Source organism: Thalassophryne amazonica, chromosome 14 (genome assembly GCF_902500255.1).
Source record: "Thalassophryne amazonica chromosome 14, fThaAma1.1, whole genome shotgun sequence".
Lineage (NCBI taxonomy): Eukaryota > Metazoa > Chordata > Actinopteri > Batrachoidiformes > Batrachoididae > Thalassophryne > Thalassophryne amazonica.
In genome coordinates this window covers 76108692-76134825 of record NC_047116.1, presented here as the reverse complement: position 1 = coordinate 76134825, position 26134 = coordinate 76108692, and the positions used below count along the sequence as shown (strand labels likewise).

Genomic DNA, 26134 nt, shown 5'->3' with positions numbered 1-26134 from the left:
AGAGCTGCTCCCTCTAACGTGGGATGGATGCCGTCTCTCCTAACAAGACCAGGTTTTCCCCAGAAGCTTTGCCAATTATCAATGAAGCCCACCTCATTTTTTGGACACCACTCAGACAGCCAGCAATTCAAGGAGAACATGCGGCTAAACATGTCACTCCCGGTCTGATTGGGGAGGGGCCCAGAGAAAACTACAGAGTCCGACATTGTTTTTGCAAAGTTACACACCGATTTAATGTTAATTTTAGTGACCTCCGATTGGCGTAACCGAGTGTCATTACTGCCGACGTGAATTACAATCTTACCAAATTTACGCTTAGCCTTAGCCAGCAATTTCAGATGTCCTTTGATGTCGCCTGCTCTGGCCCCCGGAAGACAATTGACAATGGTTGCTGGTGTCGCTAACTTCACATTTCTCAAAACAGAGTCGCCAATAACCAGAGTTTGATCCTCGGCGAGTGTATCGTCGAGTGGGGAAAAACGGTTAGAGATGTGAACGGGTTGACGGTGTACACGGGGCTTCTGTTTAGGGCTACGCTTCCTCCTCACAGTCACCCAGTCAGCCTGCTTTCCCGACTGCCCGGGATCTGCCAGGGGGGAACTAACGGCGGCTAAGCTACCTTGGTCCGCACCGACTACAGGGGCCTGGCTAGCTGTAGAATTTTCCACGGTGCGGAGCCGAGCCTCCAATTCGCCCAGCCTGGCCTCCAAAGCTACGAATAAGCTGCACTTATTACAAGTACCGTTACTGCTAAAGGAGGCCGAGGAATAACTAAACATTTCACACCCAGAGCAGAAAAGTACGGGAGAGACAGGAGAAGCCGCCATGCTAAATCGGCTAAGAGCTAGTAGCTGCACTAAGCTAGCGGATTCCCAAAAACACACAAAGTGAATAATGTGCAAATAATCCAGAGGTGATTCAGCAGAAGGAGTGCCCCAATCAAGGCACCAAACAGGCCATGAAGCAGCACAGGCAACGCACGACAACAGCGAACGCACGACAACGGTGCTAAAATAAAATAAAAATAAAAAAAATAAATGAAAAAATAAAAACGAAAGCGTTAGCAAGCTAGTTAGCTTGCCAACGCTAATGAAAGTTAGCTGATAAAAGTGCTCCGTCGCGATGTTTCGACCGTTAGAGGTCTTCCTTAGGCGTTGGAGCACAGTAAAAAAGTTAAAAAAAAGTAAAAAGGTAAAAAAGTAAAAAAGTCTTGAAAAAGACTGTTAGTTCAAGTCCAAAGCAGCAGGTAGCAGTCTCTGTGTAAACAGTCCCAACAGAGAGCCAAATTCTGATGCAATCTTACTCCGAAGACCAAGTCTTCCAAACTTGCTCCATGAATCGATGCCGACACACACCATCTACAGGAGGAGACGTCTCAGTGGGAAGGTTAGTGAAATAAAAGAGCTATGGAGACATGTGACATTTGAACAAAAACAAAATCATACATAATTGAAGAAAATAAGAACAACCCCAGGTTTCTTTTCAGCATTGCAGCCAGGCTGACAAAGAGTCAGACCTCTATTGAGCCGAGTGTTCCTTTAACTATAACTAGTAATGACTTCATGACTTTCTTTGCTAATAAAATTTTAACTATTAGAGAAAAAATTACTCATAACCATCCCAAAGACATATCGTTCTCTTTGGCTGCTTTCAGTGATGCCGGTGTTTGGTTAGACTCTTTCTCTCCGATTGTTCTGTCTGAGTTATTTTCATTAGTTACTTCCTACAAACCATCAACATGCCTATTAGACCCCATTCCTGCCAGGCTGCTCAAGGAAGCCCTACCATTAATTAATGCTTCGATCTTAAATATTATCAATCTATCTTTATTAGTTGGCTATGTACCACAGGCTTTTAAGGTGGCAGTAATTAAACCATTACTTAAAAAGCCATTGCTTGACCCAGCTATCTTAGCTAATTATAGGCCAATCTCCAACCTTCCTTTTCTCTCAAAAATTCTTGAAAGGGTAGTTGTAAAACAGCTAACTGATCATCTGCAGAGGAATGGTCTATTTGAAGAGTTTCAGTCATGTTTTAGAATTCATCATAGTACAGAAACACCATTAGTGAAGGTTACAAATGATCTTCTTATGGCCTCAGACAGTGGACTCATATCTGTGCTTGTCCTGTTAGACCTCAGTGCTGCTTTTGATACTGTTGACCATAAAATTTTATTACAGAGATTAGAGCATGCCATAGGTATTAAAGGCACTGCGCTGCGGTGGTTTGAATCATATTTATCTAATAGATTACAATTTGTTCATGTAATGGGGAGTCTTCTTCACAGACTAAGGTTAATTATGGAGTTCCACAAGGTTCTGTGCTAGGACCAATTTATTCACTTTATACATGCTTCCCTTAGGCAGTGTTATTAGAAAGCATTGCTTAAATTTTCATTGTTACACAGATGATACCCAGCTTTATCTATCCATGAAGCCAGAGGACACACACCAATTATCTAAACTGCAGGATTGTCTTACAGACATAAAGACATGGATGACCTCTAATTTCCTGTGTCCTGAGTCATTTTTGATCAAGATATGTCCTTCAATGCACATATTAAACAAATATGTAGGACTGCTTTTTTGCATTTGCGCAATATCTCTAAAATTAGAAAGGTCTTGTCTCAGAGTGATGCTGAAAAACTAATTCATGCATTTATTTCCTCTAGGCTGGACTGTTGTAATTCATTATTATCAGGTTGTCCTCAAAGTTCCTTGAAAAGCCTTCAGTTAATTCAAAATGCTGCAGCTAGTGTACTGACAGGGACTAGAAGGAGAGAGCATATCTCACCCATATTGGCCTCTCTTCATTGGCTTCCTGTTAATTCTAGAATAGAATTTAAAATTCTTCTTCTTACTTATAAGGTTTTGAATAATCAGGTCCCATCTTATCTTAGGGACCTCATAGTACCATATCACCCCAATAGAGCGCTTCGCTCTCAGACTGCAGGTTTACTTGTAGTTCCTAGGGTTTGTAAGAGTAGAATGGGAGGCAGAGCCTTCAGCTTTCAGGCTCCTCTCCTGTGGAACCAGCTCCCAATTCGGATCAGGGAGACGGACACCCTCTCTACTTTTAAGATTAGGCTTAAAACTTTCCTTTTTGCTAAAGCTTATAGTTAGGGCTGGATCAGGTTACCCTGAACCATCCCTTAGTTATGCTGCTATAGACTTAGACTGCTGGGGGGTTCCCATGATGCACTGAGTGTTTCTTTCTCTTTTTGCTCTGTATGCACCACTCTGCATTTAATCATTAGTGATTGATCTCTGCTCCCTTCCACAGCATGTCTTTTTCCTGATTCTCTCCCTCAGCCCCAACCAGTCCCAGCAGAAGACTGCCCCTCCCTGAGCCTGGTTCTGCTGGAGGTTTCTTCCTGTTAAAAGGGAGTTTTTCCTTCCCACTGTCGCCAAGTGCTTGCTCACAGGGGGTCGTTTTGACCGTTGGGGTTTTTCCGTAATTATTGTATGGCTTTGCCTTACAATATAAAGCGCCTTGGGGCAACTGTTTGTTGTGAGTTGGCGCTATATAAATAAAATTGATTTGATTTGATTTGTACAGCCCTACTGTCAACTATCTGAAAACTTTGAATATTAATTTACATCTACATTAAAAAAAAAATGCTTAAAGTGGCAGGGGGTTAAGAGGGCTGAAATTGGGGGGGTCAGTTGAAAAGCAAAAAAAGAAAAATGCTTAAACAGGTGGGGAGTATGGTGGGGCGTACCCCCCCAAAGCTGAAAGGTTTTAGTCATGCTCCTACTCCCAAGAACAGTTTTACTGAAAAAAGTCTGAAGGACTTAAAGGACATGGTTAGATGATGAGCTTTTCCAGACATGTGAGAGGCAAATAAAGAAAATGTGTTGTGAAAGTGTAGTGACACGGACCCACAACAGGGGGGGCGCAAATGAACGGTCAATAGATGAGCCAAAAAGTAACAATTTAATCTTGTGAAGGTGCACAACAAATATACAGACAATCTCAGAATCTGATAACAGTCAATCCACAAAGGTGACGTGTGGGCAGGCTCGATGATAGAAGACGTCTGTCCTGAGAAGAGCCGGAACCACACGATTTCCGCCGCCACCGAACCTGGTGAATACTGGAGCCGCCAAGTCCCGAATTCCCAGGTGATCACCGTCCCCGACTGTCGGATCTGGTACTGCTGGCGAAGAGCAAAGACAGTCAAGTGTGGGTGTGTGTACACCCCGTAACAACGGTGGGAATGCCACCTCCACCTTTAACACACACTCGTGCAGCGTCTGTTTAACCACTTATCTGATGGGACGTAGGACGAAACAGTCGCGACCCACGCCGGTCCTCTGGTTGACAGCTGCAACACAATAGCACTTGGAATCACTTAATGCTGGCAGAGAAAGTTACCTCCATAGAAGTACGATATCTCGGCGATGAGGTGGAGATGATGTCTGGGTTTTATGGAGTGAGATGATGAAGAATGAGTGACAGCTGTCAGGAAATAATGAGTGACAGCTGTCACTCCCGGCTGTGTCCGTGGCGGCAGCGCCCTCTCGTGCCTGAAGCCCGCACTTCAGGCAGGGCGCCCTCTGGTGGTGGGCCAGCAGTACCTCCTCTTCTGGCGGCCCACATAACAAAATGCTTACAAAGGCGGGCGGTCACAGCTCCCCCAGAAGCTGAAAGGTTTTTGCCATGGTAATGCTCCCCTGAAGCATTTACTCAAAATAAAGTCTGAAGGACCTAAACGACATGGTGAGATGCAGATGAGCTTCGCTCATTCATGTGTGTGGCATATGCATACGCGTATTACCTGGAGGTTAGGGTGGGGGTGTAAAAGGTTTGGCAAATCAAAAATGGGAACGATCCATTGAGTTTGTAAGAATGTCAGAGTCTACACAGAAAGTAACACTCAGGGGACTCACCGAGGCTTTGAGAAAACTGATCGACTGAGGAAGAGGTTTGTATGTGAACTTTTGTGATGCATTGATTTATTCATTCACACTTTCTGTCAGAAGGTCAGCTTGTAGCCATCATGTGTGGAGACGTGTGGTGACACTGACAAGCCACAAACTGGTGCGTTTCATGGGAAATGTGAAAATTGTCCTCGAGCAAAACACTCACACACACTTAAGTTGTGCTCAAAAGTTTACATACCCTGGCAGAATTTTTGCTTTTTTTGGCCATTTTTAAGAGAATATGAATGACAACACAAAACTTTTTTTTTCCACTCATGTTTACTGGTTGGGTGAAGCCATTTATTGTCAAACAAGTGTGTTGCCTCTTTTTAAATCAAAATGACAAGAGAACTACCCAAATGACCCTGATCCAAAGTTTACATACCCCTGTTCTTAATACTGTGTGTTGCCCCCTTTAACATCAATGACAGCTTGGAGTCTTTTGTGGTAGTTGTGGACGAGGCTCTCTTATAGTAAAGCTGACACTGAATATGTCTTGGACTTTATTTACATTAATTACAAAGAAATACAAACAGTATGGCACTTTGGGGAGGTAATGGTCTAGTAGTTAAGGTGTTGGGCTTGAGTCCAGAAGATCATGGGTTCAAATCCCCGCCTGACTGGAAAATCACTAAGGGCCCTTGGGCAAGGCCTTTAATCCCCTATTGCTCCCAGTGTGTAGTGAGCACCTTGTATGGCAGCACCCTGACATCAGGGTGAATGTGAGGCATAATTGTAAAGTGCTTTGAGCGTCTGATGCAGATGGAAAAACGCTATATAAATGCAGTCCATTTACCATTTACTTTATGGTAAACTGGTGATGCAGCAGTCAGAAGTTGTGTTCTGCAGTTTCTGCAATCATGGCCACAGAATACTAACTTTATTAGAGTTGTCTGAGTGTCTTGGTGGCTTCCCTCACTACAGTTTATTCTCAAAGTCACTCAGTTTTTGAGAACTGCCTGCACCAGACAGATTTACCAAACAGTAACGTATGGTGAAATGAAGTCCAAGACATGTTCATTTCAGTAAAGCAGTTTGGACATTGATGATTATGTTGGTGAAAGATTGATGAGGATGGAAGTACAGGAGGAAAACCGTGCAAGGTGGATGGGAAGGTGGCTCAACGAGGAGGTGGAGAGCTGAGCTCTATGGATTAGTTAGTTTTGAACTTCTGGGGTGATGTTCCACTGTGACAACTTACGTTGGTCCTTTTATTTTTCTCTCTTGCTCTGAACCCTGTAAAGTGTCTATCTTACAACACTGATCTGCTGCTTTTGAATGGCTTTGGTGTTTTACACACACTGCTTTTTCTTTTCAACTTTCAGTAACACTGCTTTTATTTTTTCCCAAGTATGAGAATCCCCCATCTACCGAAACGTCTTCTCATATCGCCATGTTTTCATGAGCATTTGAGATGATGTCACAGTAAAGCATTAAGAAAACTTAATGAAAACATGCTGCTTGTGTTTCTGCCTTTGAATTACTTGAACAATTTTTTTGCACAACTGTCAACTCCACAGGTCACTTTACTGTTTCACCTGACAGCATTCTTTTAAACTCTGTTTTTAGATATTTTAATCCTGACCTGAGCTCATTGCAATTTTATTGAAATCATTGAAATTTCATTCTGTCCACATTTGTTGGACACTGAATGACAATAAAGAGTATCTGAGTCTACGTCTAGTGATGCTCATTGACCTGATGTGGCTGATGCTGATGCCTCAACCAATAAAAATGTGCATGTTTTCTATAAAAATGCTACACAGATCCCCCATATTGAATGTAATTGTGGCAGGACAACTGCCTCACACACAAACACACACACACACACACACACGCACTCATCAATGGACCGATGGTGAATTCTCATGCCTGTTTTTTTTTCCTTTTCCACTGGGTCTTTCGGGCACCTTCCAGACTTGACCTTGCTTGTCTTCTGATGTCTCCCTTCCTCTTCCAGTCTTCAACCTTGCTAACGTCTCTCCAGTCATCCTCTGAGGTTCCAAATGCTGCAGAGCTGGTTAGCGCCATAGAAAAACTGGTTAAAACAAAGATGGTGAGTGTGTGGATGAGTTTACACAAACACACACTGGATTAATATCAAATGTACAATTTCTGACCTCGTTTCTCTCTGTTGTCTCTAAATTTGCAGCCTGCATTTAATGCAGTTTATTTATATTTTTTCACTGAGCTAGTTGAGTGTGTTTAGCTGTTGCACACAATTTTGTGTCATCTTTGCAAAAAGCCGTGCAGCATCTTTAAAATTTACTCTGCAGCAGCTGGACTTCTTGTACTTCAGATCTTTCTTCCCGTTAATCAAATAGCCGCTTATGTTTTAAAAAGATAAAACTGTGTGGTATGCACACAAAGTACATTAGTTGAAAAGTATGAGGAAAACCTGCATTGTTTAAAAGAACAATGCTGATGGACAACAACCCACACTAGGGGTGTCACGGTACACAGAAGTCAAGGTTTGGTTCATATTTGTGTTTAGAAGTCACAGTTCAGTTTGAGTTTGGATTTTACATGCAGTATCTTTAATCAGTGAGCAGCAGAGAGCTGCTTTCAGCCACGTTTCAGCACTGTGGGAGAAATTGGAAATGAAAACTCCATTTTTCATTACATGTTCATTAATTGGATTACACCTCATCATTTGCGTTGGGATGAATGTTTTGTTTATTTGTTTATATGTTGTGCGACATGTGGAACCAGACTGCCTTCAATATTTTGTCCATTTTAAGTTTGTTTGATTTTTGCTCAAATGACCAGTGGTGGGCACAGCTCTGCTAATCCACTAACCCGCTAACCTGCTAACCGTTAATTAGCGAAGCCAACTTTGTGTTGCGAATTAGCTTTTCAGCTAATTTTGAAAACCATCAGGGTACCACTTAGCTTCCGCTACATTTAGTTTTGCTAACTTTCAGTCCGCTAATCTTTTTTTTGTTGGCATAGTGAATAAAAATCAACGGTCAAAATCATATATGTTAGTACCTACCTGTTGCATGTTTTACAATACTCAGACGGCTATGAGCTCAGTCCTCCCCCAGCTGAAAAGAGCGGAGCGGAGTGGGCTGGCTGCTGTTCCCCCAAAAACAGACATTTACTTTCAACATGCAAAAAGACAGACAGTGGGGAAGAGACATTAAACGCAATGCACTTTTTATTCATGGTTTTACTCATAAACAACTAATTCCAGACCGTTTATTGATATTAACGGTACCTCTGTCATTTTTACAAAGAGAAAATATCACACATATGATGTATCTTTTAAAGGTAAATTCTGAAGATTTGAGCTTTAACACACACTTGCCGAAAGCCATGATGGGAAAAATAAGTCTCCACTGGTTAGTTGGTTGGTATATTTATTTGTAAAAATCAACTCACAGGTTACTGTAATGTGTGTGTTGGTTTTTACAAATAAATGTGTATTTGTAAATATGTCATTTTTTTCATTTGTAAAAAAAAAAAAAGGCATTTGCAAAACTGAAAATTCTGTTTGTGAAATGTAATTCACAACCAACATAGGTTGCTATTCACACTCCCATCTAGTAGATTGCAGTGTTCTTTGCATTTTGACGGGGGATTAAGTGATCAAAAGAGATATTTGAGTTTCCCGTAATGCCTTTCGGCACGTGTCTGTAAGATATAAGCCCTGCTTAAACTCAAAAGTGGCTTATCAGTAGCCGACAGCACTATAAGTTAGTGGTTAGCTGTAACCTCTGCTAAATCTTTTTGCAGTTTAGTGTTATAAAAGTTAATTTTTTTAGTTAGCAGATTAGCAGTTATCAAAGCTAACTTTTTGGTTAGCTGTGCCTACCGCTGCAAATGACAGAATCTCAGAAAACCTCACTCTGTACAGATTTGAAATCATTGCATGCAGTGTCACTATTCGGCGGCCATCTAGGAAATTTTATACAAATATTTACAAATGTCAATTTAAAATTTGGGGCCTTTTTCTGTTTAAACTTAATTGTGGTCAGATGTCATATGGGGCATTCAGTCTAAATGCGAAAGTGGTACACTTCCATATTTAGGTTCATATTATGGAAGAAAAATTCTCTTTATGCTTCCAAAATTTCTGATTAGAATAATCCGGTTGCTTGCTTCAGCTGATTGATTTGCTCTTTCCTCTTTTAACCTCAGTCACACAGACGGCATACTGGGGGTCTGGCCATGCCTCCAGCACAGAGCATGAAAGTAGAGTGACCCACAGTCTGTGGAAATGAGATGAAATGTCAGTGACTTATGAAAACAAATAAGCATGCATGTATAATCATACTGTGTATTCAGCATGCAGCTTGGCCAAGTGGTTAGTGTACTGGTTTCAGTGCGGAAGCTTCCTGCTTCAAACCCCACCTCTGCCACATTCCTCCATGTAATGTGGAGTTGCGTCAGGAAGGGCATCCAGTGTAAAATTTGTTCCAATTCAACATGCAGATCCATCTCGGATTTGCTGTGGCGACCCCTAGTGCAAACAAGGGAGCAGCTGAAGGGACTTACTTCTGTTAAACAAACTGTGGCGCGTGGAACGTACGTTCAATACAAATATACACTCAACAAAAATATAAACGCAACACGTTTGGTTTTGCTCCCATTTTGTATGAGATGAACTCAAAGATCTAAAACTTTCCCCCCATACACAATATCACCATTTCCCTCAAATATTGTTCACAAACCAGTCTAAATCTGTGATAGTGAGCACTTCTCCTTTGCTGAGATAATCCATCCCACCTCACAGGTGTGCCATATCAAGATGCTGATTAGACACCATGATTAGTGCACAGGTGTGCCTTAGACTGCCCACAATAAAAGGCCACTCTGAAAGGTGCAGTTTTATCACACAGCACAATGCCACAGATGTCGCAAGATTTGAGGGAGCGTGCAATTGGCATGCTAACAGCAGGAATGTCAACCAGAGCTGTTGCTCGTGTATTGAATGTTCATTTCTCTACCATAAGCCGTCTCCAAAGGCGTTTCAGAGAATTTGGCAGTACATCCAACCAGCCTCACAACGGCAGACCACGTGTAACCACACCAGCCCAGGACCTCCACATCCAACATGTTCACCTCCAAGATCGTCTGAGACCAGCCACTCGGACAGCTGCTGAAACAATCGGTTTGCATAACCAAAGAATTTCTGCACAAACTGTCAGAAACCGTCTCAGGGAAGCTCATCTGCATGCTCGTCATCCTCATCGGGGTCTCGACCTGACTCCAGTTCGTCGTCGTAACCGACTTTAGTGGGCAAATGCTCACATTCGCTGGCGTTTGCACATTGGAGAGGTGTTCTCTTCATGGATGAATCCTGGTTCACACTGTTCAGGGCAGATGGCAGACAGTGTGTGTGGCATCGTGTGGGTGAGCGGTTTTCTGATGTCAATGTTGTGGATCGAGTGGCCCATGGTGGCGGTGGGGTTATGGTATGGGCAGGCGTCTGTTATGGACGAAGAACACAGGTGCATTTTATTGATAGCATTTTGAATGCACAGAGATACCGTGACGAGATCCTGAGGCCCATTGTTGTGCCATACATCCAAGAACATCACCTCATGTTGCAGCAGGATAATGCACGGCCCCATGTTGCAAGGATCTGTATACAATTCCTGGAAGCTGAAAATGTCCCAGTTCTTGTATGGCCGGCATACTCACCGGACATGTCACCCATTGAGCATGTTTGGGACGCTCTGGACCGGCGTATACAACAGCGTGTACCAGTTTCCTGCCAATATCCAGCAACTTCGCACAGCCATTGAAGAGGAGTGGACCAACATTCCACAGGCCACAATTGACAACCTGATCAACTCTATGCGAAGGAGATTTGAGGGAAATGGTGATATTGTGTATGGGGGGAAAAGTTTTAGATCTTTGAGTTCATCTCATACAAAATGGGAGCAAAACCAAAAGTGTTGCGTTTATATTTTTGTTGAGTGTGTACTGCGACACCCCTAACACACACAGAAGTGGGACTGAAGTGCATGTACTAAATACTGGATTGAGTATTTATAACCAGTAGCTGTTTTACTTTTACTGCATACCATTTATACAGGTCTCACATCTGCACACAGCTGGCAGAGTGAGAGGTAAAATAGAAATTAATACCATATGTCAAAGACCATGTGAGATTGTAATTATCAGATAAAATCCCACATGTCAGTTTCCATGGAGAAAAATGGTGAGGATTGCACAGGCTGATAATGTGGGCAAATGTATTTTGAGCGATTAATAATTTGACAGTTTTATTATCGTTTATGGCACAAACAAGTCTAATTATTGAAGATCAAAGGTAGTGAAGAAACTGCTGAGGGTGTAGCAAGCTTTGGATGACAAACACTGACGCCCAAACAAACATGTCATAAAAGTTGTTAGAATATTGATTGAAATATTAGGATTTTTTTGGAGTTGCTCACAAAAAAATGTGTGCTTTGCACTCTCTGTGAGCATCATATTTACTGTAGTTTTCATAAGGCATGTATCTGACACACGTGTGGAGTAGTGTATTTTCAGTACTTTGTCACACTGCAGTATTAGTCACATCTGTCCAAAAATGTTTCTTGAAGAGGAAAAGACATTAATCACATTTATTTTTGAAATGTGGTTCTACAGCTTCATGCAACAAGAAGCAAAATGAATTGAATTGGTGCATTATTTACATATAACACAAACCAAATTAGTGAGCAGAAGCTCACAAGCTAATTATTTTACAAAATACAAAAAACTTCAGTAAAGCTCTTCTTGTCACCACTGAACAAATGTGAAAAAATCTGTTCAGTGGTAACCATGAACATTTACCATACTGAATAAATAAATAAATTAATGTTTTGGAGTATCTTGGCAAAGGAGAAGTGCTCAATAACAGGTTTAGACATATTTGTGAACAATATTTGAATAGGTCTTTTGTCTGTATAGAAAATGTGTAGATCTTTGAGTTCAGCTCATGAAAAATGGGAGCAAAAACAGTGAGATTATTTTTTGGTTCAGTGTATATATGTCAGACGTTTCAGAATTTGACATACATACATGTTGACATGGTATACATTCAACTCATACATGTGTACATATTGTTGTGCATTGTAATATGAGGGTGATGAACATGTAAATACATATTTCACCCTTATATTACAATTATAAATTATAGAATTTATAATTGAAAATTATAAAATTTCTTTTACCCTCAACACAAGTAAAAATTAAGTGCCAATTTATTATTTTTTGCCATTGTTCTTTGAGTTTTCAAATGTGCTGTTGATGTTCCTTCACAGGTGTCAACTTGAGGTATCCAATGATTGATTGCAAGACTGAAAATGCCAACATGTCTCCTGTTTTGCATCAAACTGTGTGTATGTGTAGGTCCGTGGAGCTAATCCGCCCACATGATGATCCTACGTGTCCCATGACCACTGCTAACAAATGGCGCTTCATTACTTGTAGACTGATGTTGAAAACACTTTTCTCTTGTCTGTTTCATTATTGTTTCTCACAACCAACAGTGTTGAAGGCTTTGTGATCATGTTGCTTTGTTTTCCGAGGCTAAACAGAAAAAGTGACTTAAACAGATTATAAATTTGTGGAGCAAAATGGTCCCTTTGCCAATTTTGATGATTATCTGAATCTGCCGCTTAATAGTAATAATAATAATAATAATAATGCATTTTTATTATTATTCATTCATTCATTTATTATTACTTGAAAAAAAAGTATTTCTTCATTTGGTTCTTTAACATTCTCTCCTGAGGTCTGATTTTGGATATCATTAGCATGTACATTAATGGTTTACTGTCGAAGTGAATAGTCTACTTAAGTCTTTTTTACAGTCCCTCCAATGAAGTTGGGACGTTGTGTGAAAATGTAAATAAAAACAGAATACAATGATTTGCAAATCCTCTTCAACCTATATTCAATTGAATACACCACAAAGACAAGATATTGAATGTTCAAACTGGTAGACTGTTGTTTTTGTGTAAATATTTGCTCATTTTGAATTGGTTGCCTGCAACACATTTCCAAAAAGTTGGGATGGGGCAACAAAAGACTGGGGAAGTTGATGAATGCTCAAAGAACGCCTAATTGGAAAAGGGTGAGTGTCATGATTGGGTATAAAAGGAGCATCCCCAAAAGGCTCAGCCATTCACAAGCAAAGATGGGGCAAGGATCACCACTTTTTGAACAACTACGTGAAAAAATAGTCCAACAGTTTAAGAACAATGTTTCTCCATGTTCAGTTGCAAGGAATTTAGGGATTTCATTATCTACTGTCCAGAGAATCTGGAGAACTTTCTACACGTAAGCTGGAAGGCCGAAACCAACATTGAATGCCCGTGACCTTTGATCCCTCAGGCGGTACTGCATTAAAAACCAACATCATTGTGTCAAGGATCTTACCACGTGGGCTCAGGAACACTTTGGAAAACCATTGTCATTGACATCTACAAGTGCAAGTTAAAACTCTACCATGCAACATCCAGAAACGCCACTGCCTTCTCTGGGCCAAGCTCATTTAAAATGGACAGACGCAAAGTCGAAATGTGTGCTGTGGTCTGGTGAGTCCATGTTTCAAATTGGTTTTGGAAATCATGGATATCGTGTCCTCTGGACAAAAGAGGAAAAAGACCATCCAGATTGTTTCCAGTGCAAAGTTCAAAAGCCAGCATCTGTGATGGTATGGGGGTGTGTTAGTGCCCATGGCATGGGCAAGTTACACATCTGTGATGGTACCATCAATGCTGAAAGGTATTCTGGGTTTTTGGAGCAACACATGCTGCCATCCAAGTAACTTCTTTTTCAGGGACGTCTCTGCTTATTTCAGCAAGACAATGACATGCCACATTCTGCACGTTACAACAGCATGGCTTCGTAGTAAAAGAGTGCGGGTACTAGACTGGCCTCCCTGCAGTCCAGACCTGTCCCCATTGAAATGTGTGGATGTGTGGCACATTTTGAAGCGCAAAATATGACAACAGAGACCCCGGACTGTTGAACAACTGAAGTTGTACATCAAGCAAGAATGGGAAAGAATTCCACCTACAAAGCTTCAACAATTAGTGTTCTCAGTTTCCAAACACTTAGCGCCCTGTCCCACTGGTGTTTAGGAGGATTTGCATATGGATTGCGCACAAAATTGGCTCATATTCGCTTAACATCCACAATATGCGTGAAACATGCTTGTATGAGCCGACACCCGCACACGTCCACAATTATCCGCAGAGGCACATTTTTCCGTTACCAGGATTTTTGAACTGCACAAAATTTTGGCTGCGGATGACATCCGCCTTACATACTCCATACGTACTCAATACATACACAATACATACTCAATCTATGCGCTGTATATTCGCCGTCATCTGCTGATATCCGCAACTGACAGGGATTTGCGGCTTGCAAGCGGACTGGGACAGTGTGTAAAACGGATATTTTGCGTGCCCATCATGTCCACATCAAATCAAATCAAATCAATTTTATTTATATAGTGCCAAATCACAACAAACAGTTGCCCCAAGGCGCTTTATATTGTAAGGCAAAGCCATACAATCTTCTTTGTCTTTTGGCTGTTCCCGTTAGGGGTCGCCACAGCAGATCAATCGTTTCCATCTCACCCTGTCCTCTGTATCTTCCTCTGTCACACCAACCACCTGCATGTCCTCTCTCAGTACATCCATGAACCTCCTCTTTGGTCTCCCTTTTCTCCTCCTGCCTGGTGGCTCCATCCTCAGCATCCTTCTCCCTATATACCCTGGGTCCCTCCTCTGCACATGTCCAAACCATCTCAATCTCGCCTCTCTGACTTTGTCTCCAAACCGTCCCACCTGAGGTGTCCCTCTGATATGTTCATTCCTAATCTTGTCCATTCTTGTCACTCCCAAAGAGAATCTCAACATCTTCAGCTCTGCCACCTCCAGCTCTGCCTCCTGTCTTTTTGTTAGTGCCACTGTCTCTAAACCATACAACATAGCTGGTCTCACTACTGTTTTGTAAACTTTCCCCTTCACTCTTGCTGATATTCTTTGGTCACAAATCACTCCTGCCACCTTTCTCCACCCACTCCACCCTGCCTGCACTCTCTTCTTCACCTCTCTACCACACTCTCCATTACTTTGAACAGTTGACCCCAAATATTTAAACTCATCTACTTCACCACTTCTACTCCTTGTAACTGCACTATTCCACTGGGCGCCCTCTCATTCACACACATGTACTCAGTCTTGTTTCTACTGACTTTCATTCCCCTCTCTCCAAAGCATATCTCCACTTCTCCAGACTAGACTCAACTTGCTCTCTACTCTCACTACAGATCACAATGTCATCTGCAACATCATAGTCCATGGGGACCTCCTGTCTGATCTCATCTGTCAACCTGTCCATCACCACTGCAAACAAGAAAGGACTCAGAGCTGATCCTTGGTGTAATCCCACCTCCACCTTGAATGAGTCTGTCATTCCGACTGCGCATCTCCCCGCTGTCACACTATTCTTGTACATGTCCTGCACTACCCTAACATACTTCTCTGCCACTCCAGACGTCCTCATACAATTCCACAACTCTTCTCTTGGCACCCTATCATAAGCTTTTTCTAAGTCCACAAACACACAATGTAACTCTTTCTGTCCTTCTCTGTACTTTTCCAACAGTATTCTCAGAGCAGACATTGCATCTGTAGTGCTCTTTCTCGGCATGAAACCATATTGCTGCTCACAGATCTTCACCTGTTTTCTAAGCCTAGCTTCTACTACTCTTTCCATAACTTCATCCTGTGGCTGATCAGCTTTATGCCTCTGTAGTTACTGCAGCTCTGCACATCACCCTTGTTCTTGAAAATAGGAACCAGCACACTTCGTCTCCACTCCTCAGGCATCCTCTCACTTTCCAAGATTTTATTAAACAATCTGGTTAGAAACTCTACTGCCATCTCTCCTAGACATTTCCATGCCTCCATTGGAATGTCATCTGGACCAACTGCCTTTCCACTCTTCATCCTCTTCATAGCAGCCCTCACTTCTTCCTTGCTAATCTCTTTTTACTTACTGATTTACTCTCACCACATCATCCAGCCTTTTCTCTCGCTCATTTTCTTTACTCATCAACTCTTCGAAATATTCCCTCCACCTTCTCAGCACACACTCCTCACTTGTCAGCACATTACCATGTGCATCTTTTACCACCCTAACCTGCTGCACAACCTTTCCAGCTCTGTCCCTTTGTCTGGCCAATCGGTACAAGTCCTTTTCTCCTTCCTTACTATTCAACTTCTTGTACAGCTCGCAATATGCCTTTTCCTTTGCTTTTGCCACTTCTCGCCTTACACCGCATCTCCTTGTATTCCTGTCTACTTTCTTCATCTCTCCGACTATCCCAAAACTTTTTCGCCAACCTCTTTCTCCTTATGCTTTCCTATCCTTATGCTATCATTCCACCACCAAGTCTCCTTGTCTTCCTTCCACTGTCCAGATGTCATACCCAGTACTCCCCTAGCTGTCTCCCTCACCACATCTGCAGTACTCTTCCAGTTGTCCAAAATTGCTTCCCCTCCAACTAGTGCTTCTCTCACCTGCTCGCTAAATTTCACACAACAGTCTTCCTCCTTCAGCTTCCACCATCGATCCTTGTTGAGCTCTCACTCTCTTCTTCTTCTTTACCTCTAAAGTCATCCTACAAACAACCATCCTATGCTGTCTAGTGACACTCTCTCCTGCTACCACCTTACAGTCTGTGATTTCTTTTAGCTTGCATCTCCTATAAAGAATGTAGTCCACCTGTGTGCACCTTCCTCCACTCTTATATGTTACCCTGTGCTCCTCACTTTTCTTAAAGTAGGTATTCACCACAGCCATTTCATTCTTTTTGCAAAATCAACTACCATCTGTCCTTCCCCATTCCTATCCTTGATACCATATCTACCCATTACTTCCTCATCACCTCTGTTCCCTTCACCAACATGCCCATTGAAGTATGCTCCTATCACCACTCTTTCATGCTTGGGCACACTCTCCACCACCTCATCTAACACACTCCAGAAATCTTCTTTCTCCTTCATCTCACAACCTACCTGTGGGGCATATGCACTGATGATATTCATCATCACCCCTTCAATTTCCAACTTCACACTCATCACCCTGTCAGACACTCGCTTAACCTCCAACACACTTTAACATACTCTTCCTTTAAAATGACCCCAACACCATTTCTCTTCCTGTCCTCACCATGGTACAACAACTTGTACCCACCACCGATGCTCCTGCTCTTACTTCCCTTCCACTTGGTCTCTTGCACACACAATATGTCTACCTTTCTCCTCTCCATCATATCAGCCAGCTCTCTCCCTTTACCAGTCATACTACCAACATTCAAAGTCTCCACTCTCATTTCCACCCTTCTAGTTTTCTTCTTCTCCCGCTGTTCATGGCAGCGTTTTCCTCCTCTTCTTTGTCCTCTTCGCCCAGCAGTAGCCCAATTTCCACCGGCACCCTGTTGGGCAATAGCACCGGTGGCGGACGTTGTTAACCCGGGCCGCGACCGATCCGGTATGGGAATTTGATTCTGAGTCTGCATAGTTGGGTTGGCTTGTTTTACGCCGGATGCCCTTCCTGACGCAACCCTCCTCATTTATCCGGGCTTGGGACCGGCACTCAGAATGTACTGGCTGCACACCCGTGTGGCTGAGTTAAGGCAAAGCCATACAATAATACGAAAAAACCCCACGGTTCAAAACAACCCCCTGTGGAGCAAGCACTTGGCGACAGTGGGAAGGAAAAACTCCCTTTTAACAGGAAGAACCTCCAGCAGAACCAGGCTCAGGGAGGGGCAGTCTTCTGCTGGGACGGTTGGGGCTGAGGGAGAGAACCAGGCAAAAAGACATGCTGTGGAGGGGAGCAGAGATCAATCACTAATGATTAATGCAGAGTGGTGCATACCGATCAAAAAGAGAAAGAAACACTCAGTGCATCATGGGAACCCCCCAGCAGTCTAACTCTATAGCAGCATAACTAAGGGATGGTTCAGGGTAACCTGATCCAGCCCTAACTATAAGCTTTAGCAAAAAGGAAAGTTTTAAGCCTAATCTTAAAAGTAGAGAGGGTGTCTGTCTCCCTAATCCGAATTGGGAGCTGGTTCCAGATGAGAGGAGCCTGAAAGCTGAAGGCTCTGCCTCCCATTCTACTTTTACAAACCCTAGGAACTACAAGTAAGCCTGCAGTCTGAGAGCGAAGCGCTCTATTGGGGTGATATGGTACTATGAGGTCCATAAGACAAGATGGGACCTGATTATTCAAAACCTTATAAGTAAGAAGAAGAATTTTAAATTCTATTCTAGAATTAACAGGAAGCCAATGAAGAGAGGCCAATATGGGTGAGATATGCTCTCTCCTTCTAGTCCCTGTCAGTACTCTAGCTGCAGCATTTTGAATTAATTGAAGGCTTTTCAGGGAACGTTTAGGACAACCTGATAATAATGCATTACAATAGTCCCAACCTAGAGGAAATAAATGCATGAATTAGTTTTTCAGCATCACTCTGAGACAAGACCTTTCTAATTTTAGAGATATTGCGCAAATGCAAAAAGCAGTCCTACATATTGTTTAATATGCGCATTGAATGACATATCCTGATCAAAAATGACTCAAAGATTTCTCACAGTATTACTAGAGGTCAGGGTAATGCCATCCAGAGTAAGGATCTGGTTAGACACCATGTTTCTACGATTTGTGGGGCCAAGTACAATAACTTCAGTTTTATCTGAGTTTAAAAGCAGGAAATTAGAGGTCATAAATGTCTTTATGTCTGTAAGACAATCCTGCAGTTTAGCTAATTGTGTGTGTCCTCTGGCTTCATGGATAGATAAAGCTGTGTATCATCTGCGTAACAATGAAAACATCACAAACTAAAATAAGTTGTAGCGACTGCATACAGATTGGCCACAAATAAAGCGTTTTTATTATGTCTGTTTTGCATCTGATTTGCATCCGTTGCAAATCAGATGCGCTGTGTTCACAGCTGGACCCTGTTCTTTGTTCTACCGGCTGCCACGCGCTCTGCGCTGGATGCTGCCTATATAAAATAATTATTTTGTGGCGTATTAATCATTTTATTCTGCAAATTGCCTGTTGAAAACAGCTCTAATCACCTCCTGCATCACAGAGGAGGTGCACGCGTGAACGGCCCAGCAACAGAAAGCATTTTGAGCTGTCTAAAAAGGTAATTATTTGACTTGTTTACATTGTCAAGACATGATAAAACAGTTGCGTGTTTTTTTCCTTCTTGTCTGCAGCTGTTACAGTATTTATTACTATGTTTATAACAGATTTAACTTGTTATAATCGTTCAGACAAGGTGCGCTCTGATGCGATCCGCTGACGTCACCACTCGCCCTGTTCACTGCTTCTTTTCTCCAATCAACTTGTCCAAGTCCAGCAAATGCTCCAGAGGCTGTATTGTTGGTGTGAATAGTGATGCCGACGGCCCGAGTGCACTTCATTTATGACCACAATGCAGATGCTGTGCACGCGGAACACGTGCGCGATGCATTCATAATACACCCGTAATACTGCCGTGATAATCGCAATGCATCTGATCTGCTTCCTCACTACATGCGTTATACAACCGTGATTGTTCATCATATATTTGCTATATATTATTAATATATCCGTAATTCATACCTGGACATTTGTCATTTTTGGCCATTTTTGTTGCGGACGACAACGAACGCCCGTACTTTGTATATTCAATTCATGCACAATTAATCCTCTCCCCAGTGGGACAGGGCCCTTATTGAATGTTGCTAGAAGGAAAGGTGATGTGACACAGTGGTAACATACCACTGTCCCAGCTTTTTTTGAAACGTGTTGCAGGCATCCATTTCAAAATGAGCAAATATTTGCACAAAAACAATAAAGTTTATCAGTTTGAACATTAAATATGTTGTCTTTGTTGTGTACTCAGTTGAATATAGGTTGAAGAGGATTTGCAAATAATTGTATTCTGTTTTTATTTACATTTTACACAACGTCCCAACTTCACTGGTATTGTGTTTGTAAGTAGTGGCTGCAATAGCGCAGTTGGTCATCTTGTGAAGGGTTACCAGTCCAAATCCGGCTCCCAACCAGTCAGAAATCTGTATATTGCCGTTGTGTCCTTGGGCAAGACAATTAACCCACCTTGCCTGTGTATGAATGAGGTGGAGGTGGTAGTCGGAGGGGCTGTAGGCACAGAACGGCAGCCATGCTTCCGTCAGTTTTCCCCAGGGCAGCTGTGGCTACACTAGTAGCTTACCACCCCATATGTGTGTGAATGTGTGACTGAATGAAAAATGCAATTTGTAAAGCACTTTGATGTCTTGAAATGTGATCTGTAAATCCAAGTCGTCCTCCTCCTCCTCCTCCTTCTTCTTCTTCTTCCTCTTCTTCTTCTTCTTATTATTATTACGTTAGGTCAGGCAGAGTGTAAGATATTTCAGATGTGTACCGTTGCTGGTGCTGGAGGTGGACTGCTTTGATAAATCATTAAACGATGTCATTTTTTTCCTTGGTTCTTTCGCTTCTCCCTCATGTCCTTGTTTCCTTCCCTTCTGTCCTCCCATGCCCTTCTCCTTCACCCCCCCCCCGGTTCCTGGTTCATTCTGTTTACCATTCAGACTCTAGAACCGGGAGCGTACCCAGGCTTTTCGCCCCTCTCCCAACCAGAACAGCCCACTCCTGTCCAGAGAAACCCTGAGCTCGAGCAGAGAGCCAAAGCTCTGAGAGGACGGATGTGAGTACTGTTGTACAGCGCAGTACAACATAAATACTGCATTAAGTGCTACTTTGGCCTTTACTGCTCCTACTATGTACATCAAGTAGTACTGCTGCTACTTTTACTATGAAGAGTTGTTGATGTGCCATACATTGTGTGCTGTGTCTCAGCCTGTGGGCGATGACATTTTGGGAATGGATCTAACAGTGTTGTGTTTGTTCTGCTCAGGTTTGTGCTGAACGAGCTGATTCAGACAGAGAAGGATTACGTCAAAGACTTGGGTATCGTGGTGGAGGTGAGACTCAAAGAGCACGCACATTTCTATTGTAAGGGCCGCAGCTTCCCACAATCTCTGCTCCCCATCAGCTACACACAGTATGTTCATTTCATACAGCTGCAACACAACATTTATTACTTACTGCTGAGAAAATGTGCTAAATTTCATCATACTCCTTTGGGGGCACAAAAAAGGGCTGATGCACTGAGGTTGTTCACATGGCCAAAAGTTGCTTTATACAGGTGACTCTATTTAACTGCAGCCATTTCTTCTGTAGTTCTCACCACTGCAGTGTGCAAGCCATACAAACTTTCTTGTTGTCCACACGGAAATGGAACTTTCCCTTTATGATCTTTTTCTTTGTCGTTTACAAAATATCTGTGTACGCACACAGCCACTGAAAATGCTGTAGTACATATGCCAGGCCTGTATGGGGCGCTGTAACACTACAACAAAAAACAGAGGTATTGAGCATGTGAATAACGAGTGTAAGGAGTTGATCAGTGTAGCAGCAAAAAGCTCGAATTTTACGAAGCAGCACACAGCATAAATACGAAGTGTTTTAATCTGACTTGTTGCATTTTTTTCAGAATCACAACCAAAAACTGTTATACTGTTATTTTAAAAGCCAAAAGTCTTTTTGCCATTATTTCTGTCTCACAATGGTCCCAGCGTTCACCACAGCCGTTCTATGTCTCTTCACCATTCTGCTAGCAATGAATATAAATTCTATTTAGGCTCCCCAAGACAAAAGTATGTTAAATTGCCCTGATAAATCCAGTAACATGCTGTCGAGCAGCAGATGTTACAGAGGTGGGGCCATGACATAATCGTGTCAGAAAAGTTCTGCATAGGCTGTCCACACAAAAAAAATGCAAAATTCCTGTTTTCAGATTTATCCACTGTTGGACCCGTTATCAAAAACTAGTGGTTTCGGGCTCTGAAAATGCCGGTTTCATGTGGATGAAATGCCAATACAATACAAAACTTTTGTGGATACACCTAAACCCATCTCCATGTGGTCGAGGCCTTAGAAAGAGAGAGAGAGAGAGAGAGAGAAAGTGTGTGTGTGTATGTGTGTGTGTCCGTCCGTTGTAAGGGTGCAAAGACAGGAGTCCCTGAGGTGTGACTGCTGACACTATAGTCATCTCTCATCAGTTTGGAGTAGCAGATCCGTAAGTCAGTCTTGCAATTCTTGCGAACACAGCAGACCAGAATGTGAACATCGTCCACACTTCGTGGGGTGGGCGAGCTCTCCTCACCAGTAGGTCGATCAGTAAAAAACCACCTGTTGGTTGGCCTGGGGTCAAGGAGCTCTTTGCGAAATTCAGAGTGTCCTAACTGCGACACATGGTTCAGTAGGGTCTGAGTGTCGTCGAGTGCTTGCTGCCAACTCGGAGCGCACACGAGCCAGTCATCTAGATATGTTAGAATCTTTATCCCACGAGCCTGCAAAGGAGAGAGTGCTGCTGCCACCCACCTGGTGAATGTACAGGGAGTGAGGGAGAATCCAAAAGGGAGGACTCTGAACTGGTATGCCCGTCCCTAAAAATCAATCCAAACTGCCTGTGGTGAACTGACACTGGGATGTGGAAATAGGAATCCTTTAGGGCCACACTGGTAAACAAGCCCCCCCAGCCATATTGCCTGGAGAACTTCCGTGATGCAGAGCATGCGGAAATGCAGCACTTTCATGTACTGAGGTCAAGAATAGAATGAAAACCACCATCCTTTTTTGGATCTAGAAAATAAATTGAATCGAACCTTCTTAAGTGATCCGAACTGTGGACCCACTCCTTTCTTCAGGAGCTCTAGAATTTCTTGCCTGAGAACAAGAGACATCGCAGAGTCTGTAACAACTGTGACTTTTACACCATTGAACTTGGTGGGACAAAGATTGAACTGAATATTGTAAATATTGTATTGAATTTTGGTCCGAGACCGAATTTTGGTCCGAGACCAAATTCCGCCACCGGTCGAGCTGAGTCTGGGAAAATGACCGGTGACCGGCTGTCAAACCCGACTGCTGCAACCCCTTGATGATTTTGAGGGGCAAGCATGATGGCCTTGTCTGTCCCGCCGGTCCTTTCTGGGTGGTCCACCTGTAGGTGGCCGAAAGGTGGACTGCTGCGAGGGCTTACGTGGCAGACCCCAATCCCAGGGAGCACGTCTGTTAGCAGGGTGGAAGCCACCTGCATGCATAGGTTGGCACCTGGGATTTTGGTGTAATTCTGCAAATTGCTGGTGAGACCTGTTAGCCTGAACAGCATGCTCCAGGGTATGTTGGGCTGCAGGGCTGAAAATCTGGCTGGGACCGCAGAGAGGGGCGTAGTGATCCCTTGTCATGCCTCAGACAAGGGGGATTGGGGCAGCCACACTTTGTGCCGGGCTATGGTCAGAGTTGACAAGCTTTCATGACAGGAGTGAGGCATCACTCAGGCTCTGTGTGTCAGTGTCAGCACCGGCATCCTGCAGGGGCCGTGAAAGGGCAAGGCAGACAGGGAGTTCCCCAGATGACCAATTCGAGCCGCTGTGTCATAGCTCTTGGTAAGGAGGTAATCAGTGACCCTACATTGAGGTCATGGGCAATGGGCCTCTGCCCGGGCAGCATCAGCTGGCGCTACAACCAGGCTACTAACCACAATGTCCACCGATGGCATGTGGTCTATCCCCTACTGCATTGTATCAGTCATTGCACACAGTGCCCTGCAATCGTGTAGCAAATGGGTGAAGGATTTAGGATCAGACCAGCACCTCTGCAGCTTTTCAATATATGGGAAGGAGGGTGGGACACTGAAAGCTGGTTTCAGTGTCCCTAAAAAAGGCAATAGCAGGGGCAGTCTCCATGGGAGGAGCATCAACACCAAGCTGCGACAAGGCCAACTGAATGGCCTGTGTAACAGACAGGTCAGACGCCCGAGGAGAGTCACTGTCTAAAGATTGGGAGTCCGTGATGGAAGGGGGGGGACATGTTCCCTGGTGTCCTGGTGTGTCCTGCACACATTAGCGATAACAAGTTAAGTTAAGCTACAATCGCTCACTCGTAGTAAAACAGGGTTACTCACCGAGAGCTGTGCACAAGTGATCCGAAAAAATTTTGACCTTCTGCTCTCCACGCGAGAGATGGAAAAAGGAATGATTGCCAGGTGACGTGCTCTCATATGCTGTTGGCTGACGTCACCCAGGTCATGCCCACTAACATGACTTTGTTGGTATAAGATTTGACCTCTGGGCATGCGCACATGGAATAATCCAGGTGCTGAGCACCACCCTCTGGTGGTCATGAGTAATAGAATAGAACCTCTGTTTGTTTCTCCATGTTGCTCTGGGCCAGCAATCCATGTGCATCTGACCATTTTCCTTTGTCCATACTGCACCAAATTATATCCAGTGTCATTCAGTGGACATTTGTTTTGTCCATCTTTCTTATTTTTGAAATTTAAGTCATTATCTTCAGAAACTGCAAAAGATGTGGTGTGCATGTGTGATAAACTGACTTCCTGTCCTGTGAGTTCCAAATACAGAAAAAAGGTGCTGTATAACATATGCTCCTGTGCAACAACAGAAAATGCATTCATTGACAAAAAAAGAACCATACTTTATGAATTTAAAGGATCCTGAACTGGACCTACTTTTTCTCAGTCAAATCAGGGAGGATTTCAGTGTCAATGAGTGCTATGGTATTTCTTGTTTCACACATTTCCTGTTTCTCAAGTCTGCACTAGTAATTCAATAGGAGGTGCGAAGTCCAACAGACAGATCTGTTGTAAAATGTTTTATTGTCTGATGTATACCATTGAGAAGTAAACCTGCCCACTTTGCATGACCATTTAGGGCTTCATGAAACGAATAGAGGAGAAAGGTGTCTCTGAAGACATGAAAGGAAAAGACAAGATTGTTTTTGGAAACATCCATCAGATCTACGACTGGCATAGAGAGTAAGTAAACAGCAGTGTGGTCTTGTCACATATGGTCTCCAGAAAAAAACACACACCGTTATGACACATTATCCCACTTTTCCCCAAAACCCACCACATCAGGTCAGGTGCCAGTACATGTAGCTATTAACCCTTTGTCCTCTCAGGGTATTTCTTGATTTTACCTCAGAAATTCCCCTTTAAAGGTATTTTTAGTATAATGCCCATGTGTTGCATATCAAAATGTTCAGAACAATCTCAGCTTGCTGAATGTGAGATACAGAGTTGAAGTGATTAAATGAAATTGAATTTGATTCGATTAGATTAAAGGGCATTTCATTTTGGATTAGATTAGATTAAATTGATTTTTGTTTGGATTAGATTAGATTAAATGATTAAACTTGATTAAATTTGATTAAACTTTATTCGCGATATGTATGTGCATATGTGAATGATGAAATATGTGAAGAAGCTAACAGATTTTTCATTTTGAAACATTTATTATAAGGTAAACTATATGTACACTGTACAAGAAGTCAGGCATATTTACATTTAGTCTTCAATATCATCAGATACATAACACTGGACACTAAACATGGAGTCTTCAATCATTATCGCCATCACAATCAGTCTTCAACAACATGAAACGTCAGATATGTAACATTAGGGAGTTTACTACATAATACATATCACATACAGTCATCACTAACACAGAGTGTCTCACTCAACCAGTTCACAACTGACATCTAGTAAGCAAGGGAGTCTTTGATCATAATCACCATCATAATACAGTCTTCAGTCACCACTAATACAGTGTCTCACTCAACCAGTTCACAACCTAAGTATCACTTCTTCACACACCTAACCTCCTTCCAGTTGCACTTGACAAACATAAGTTCTTGGAAGACAGAGTCACTGAGGCGGCACCTCTCAGGCCTGAAGATCTTCCCTGCCACTGACAAAAGCCTCTCCACTGGAGCTGATGTGGAAGGGATGCGCAGGTATTGCTGGGCTACCTTGGCCAGGTGTGGGTACCTGCCCTCGTTGACCTTCCAGTAGGAGAGTGGATCCTTGTCCATGCAGGGGTTCATGCAAATAGTCAGTGACTTCTTGGTGGGCTGGGGAGACATCAGGGGAGGTGGGCTGGACCTCTTTTGTTGAGTTTGTCATGCATGTTTACATTTGAAGGGTGAGTTAAGTGTTTGTATGGCACTTGTGTCATCACCCTGACTTTGTGATATTGTTTGGAGATAGGAATGGATAAAGCCCCTGTCACAGTGGCGTATTCGTAGAGCTGCTC

The 26134-nt window shown here is 42.9% G+C and overlaps 1 protein-coding gene across 2 annotated transcripts in view; it reads left to right on the top strand.

The window, feature by feature from the left end:
• Positions 1-26134, top strand: part of kalrna (kalirin RhoGEF kinase a) — a 609141-nt gene that overhangs the window by 505631 nt on the left and 77376 nt on the right. For both annotated transcript variants that reach the window (XM_034186645.1, XM_034186644.1), the window contains exons 44-46: positions 20543-20658; positions 20869-20935; positions 24752-24855. In XM_034186645.1, the coding sequence (XP_034042536.1) occupies positions 20543-20658; positions 20869-20935; positions 24752-24855 (287 nt within the window). The remainder of the gene's footprint in view (positions 1-20542; positions 20659-20868; positions 20936-24751; positions 24856-26134) is intronic.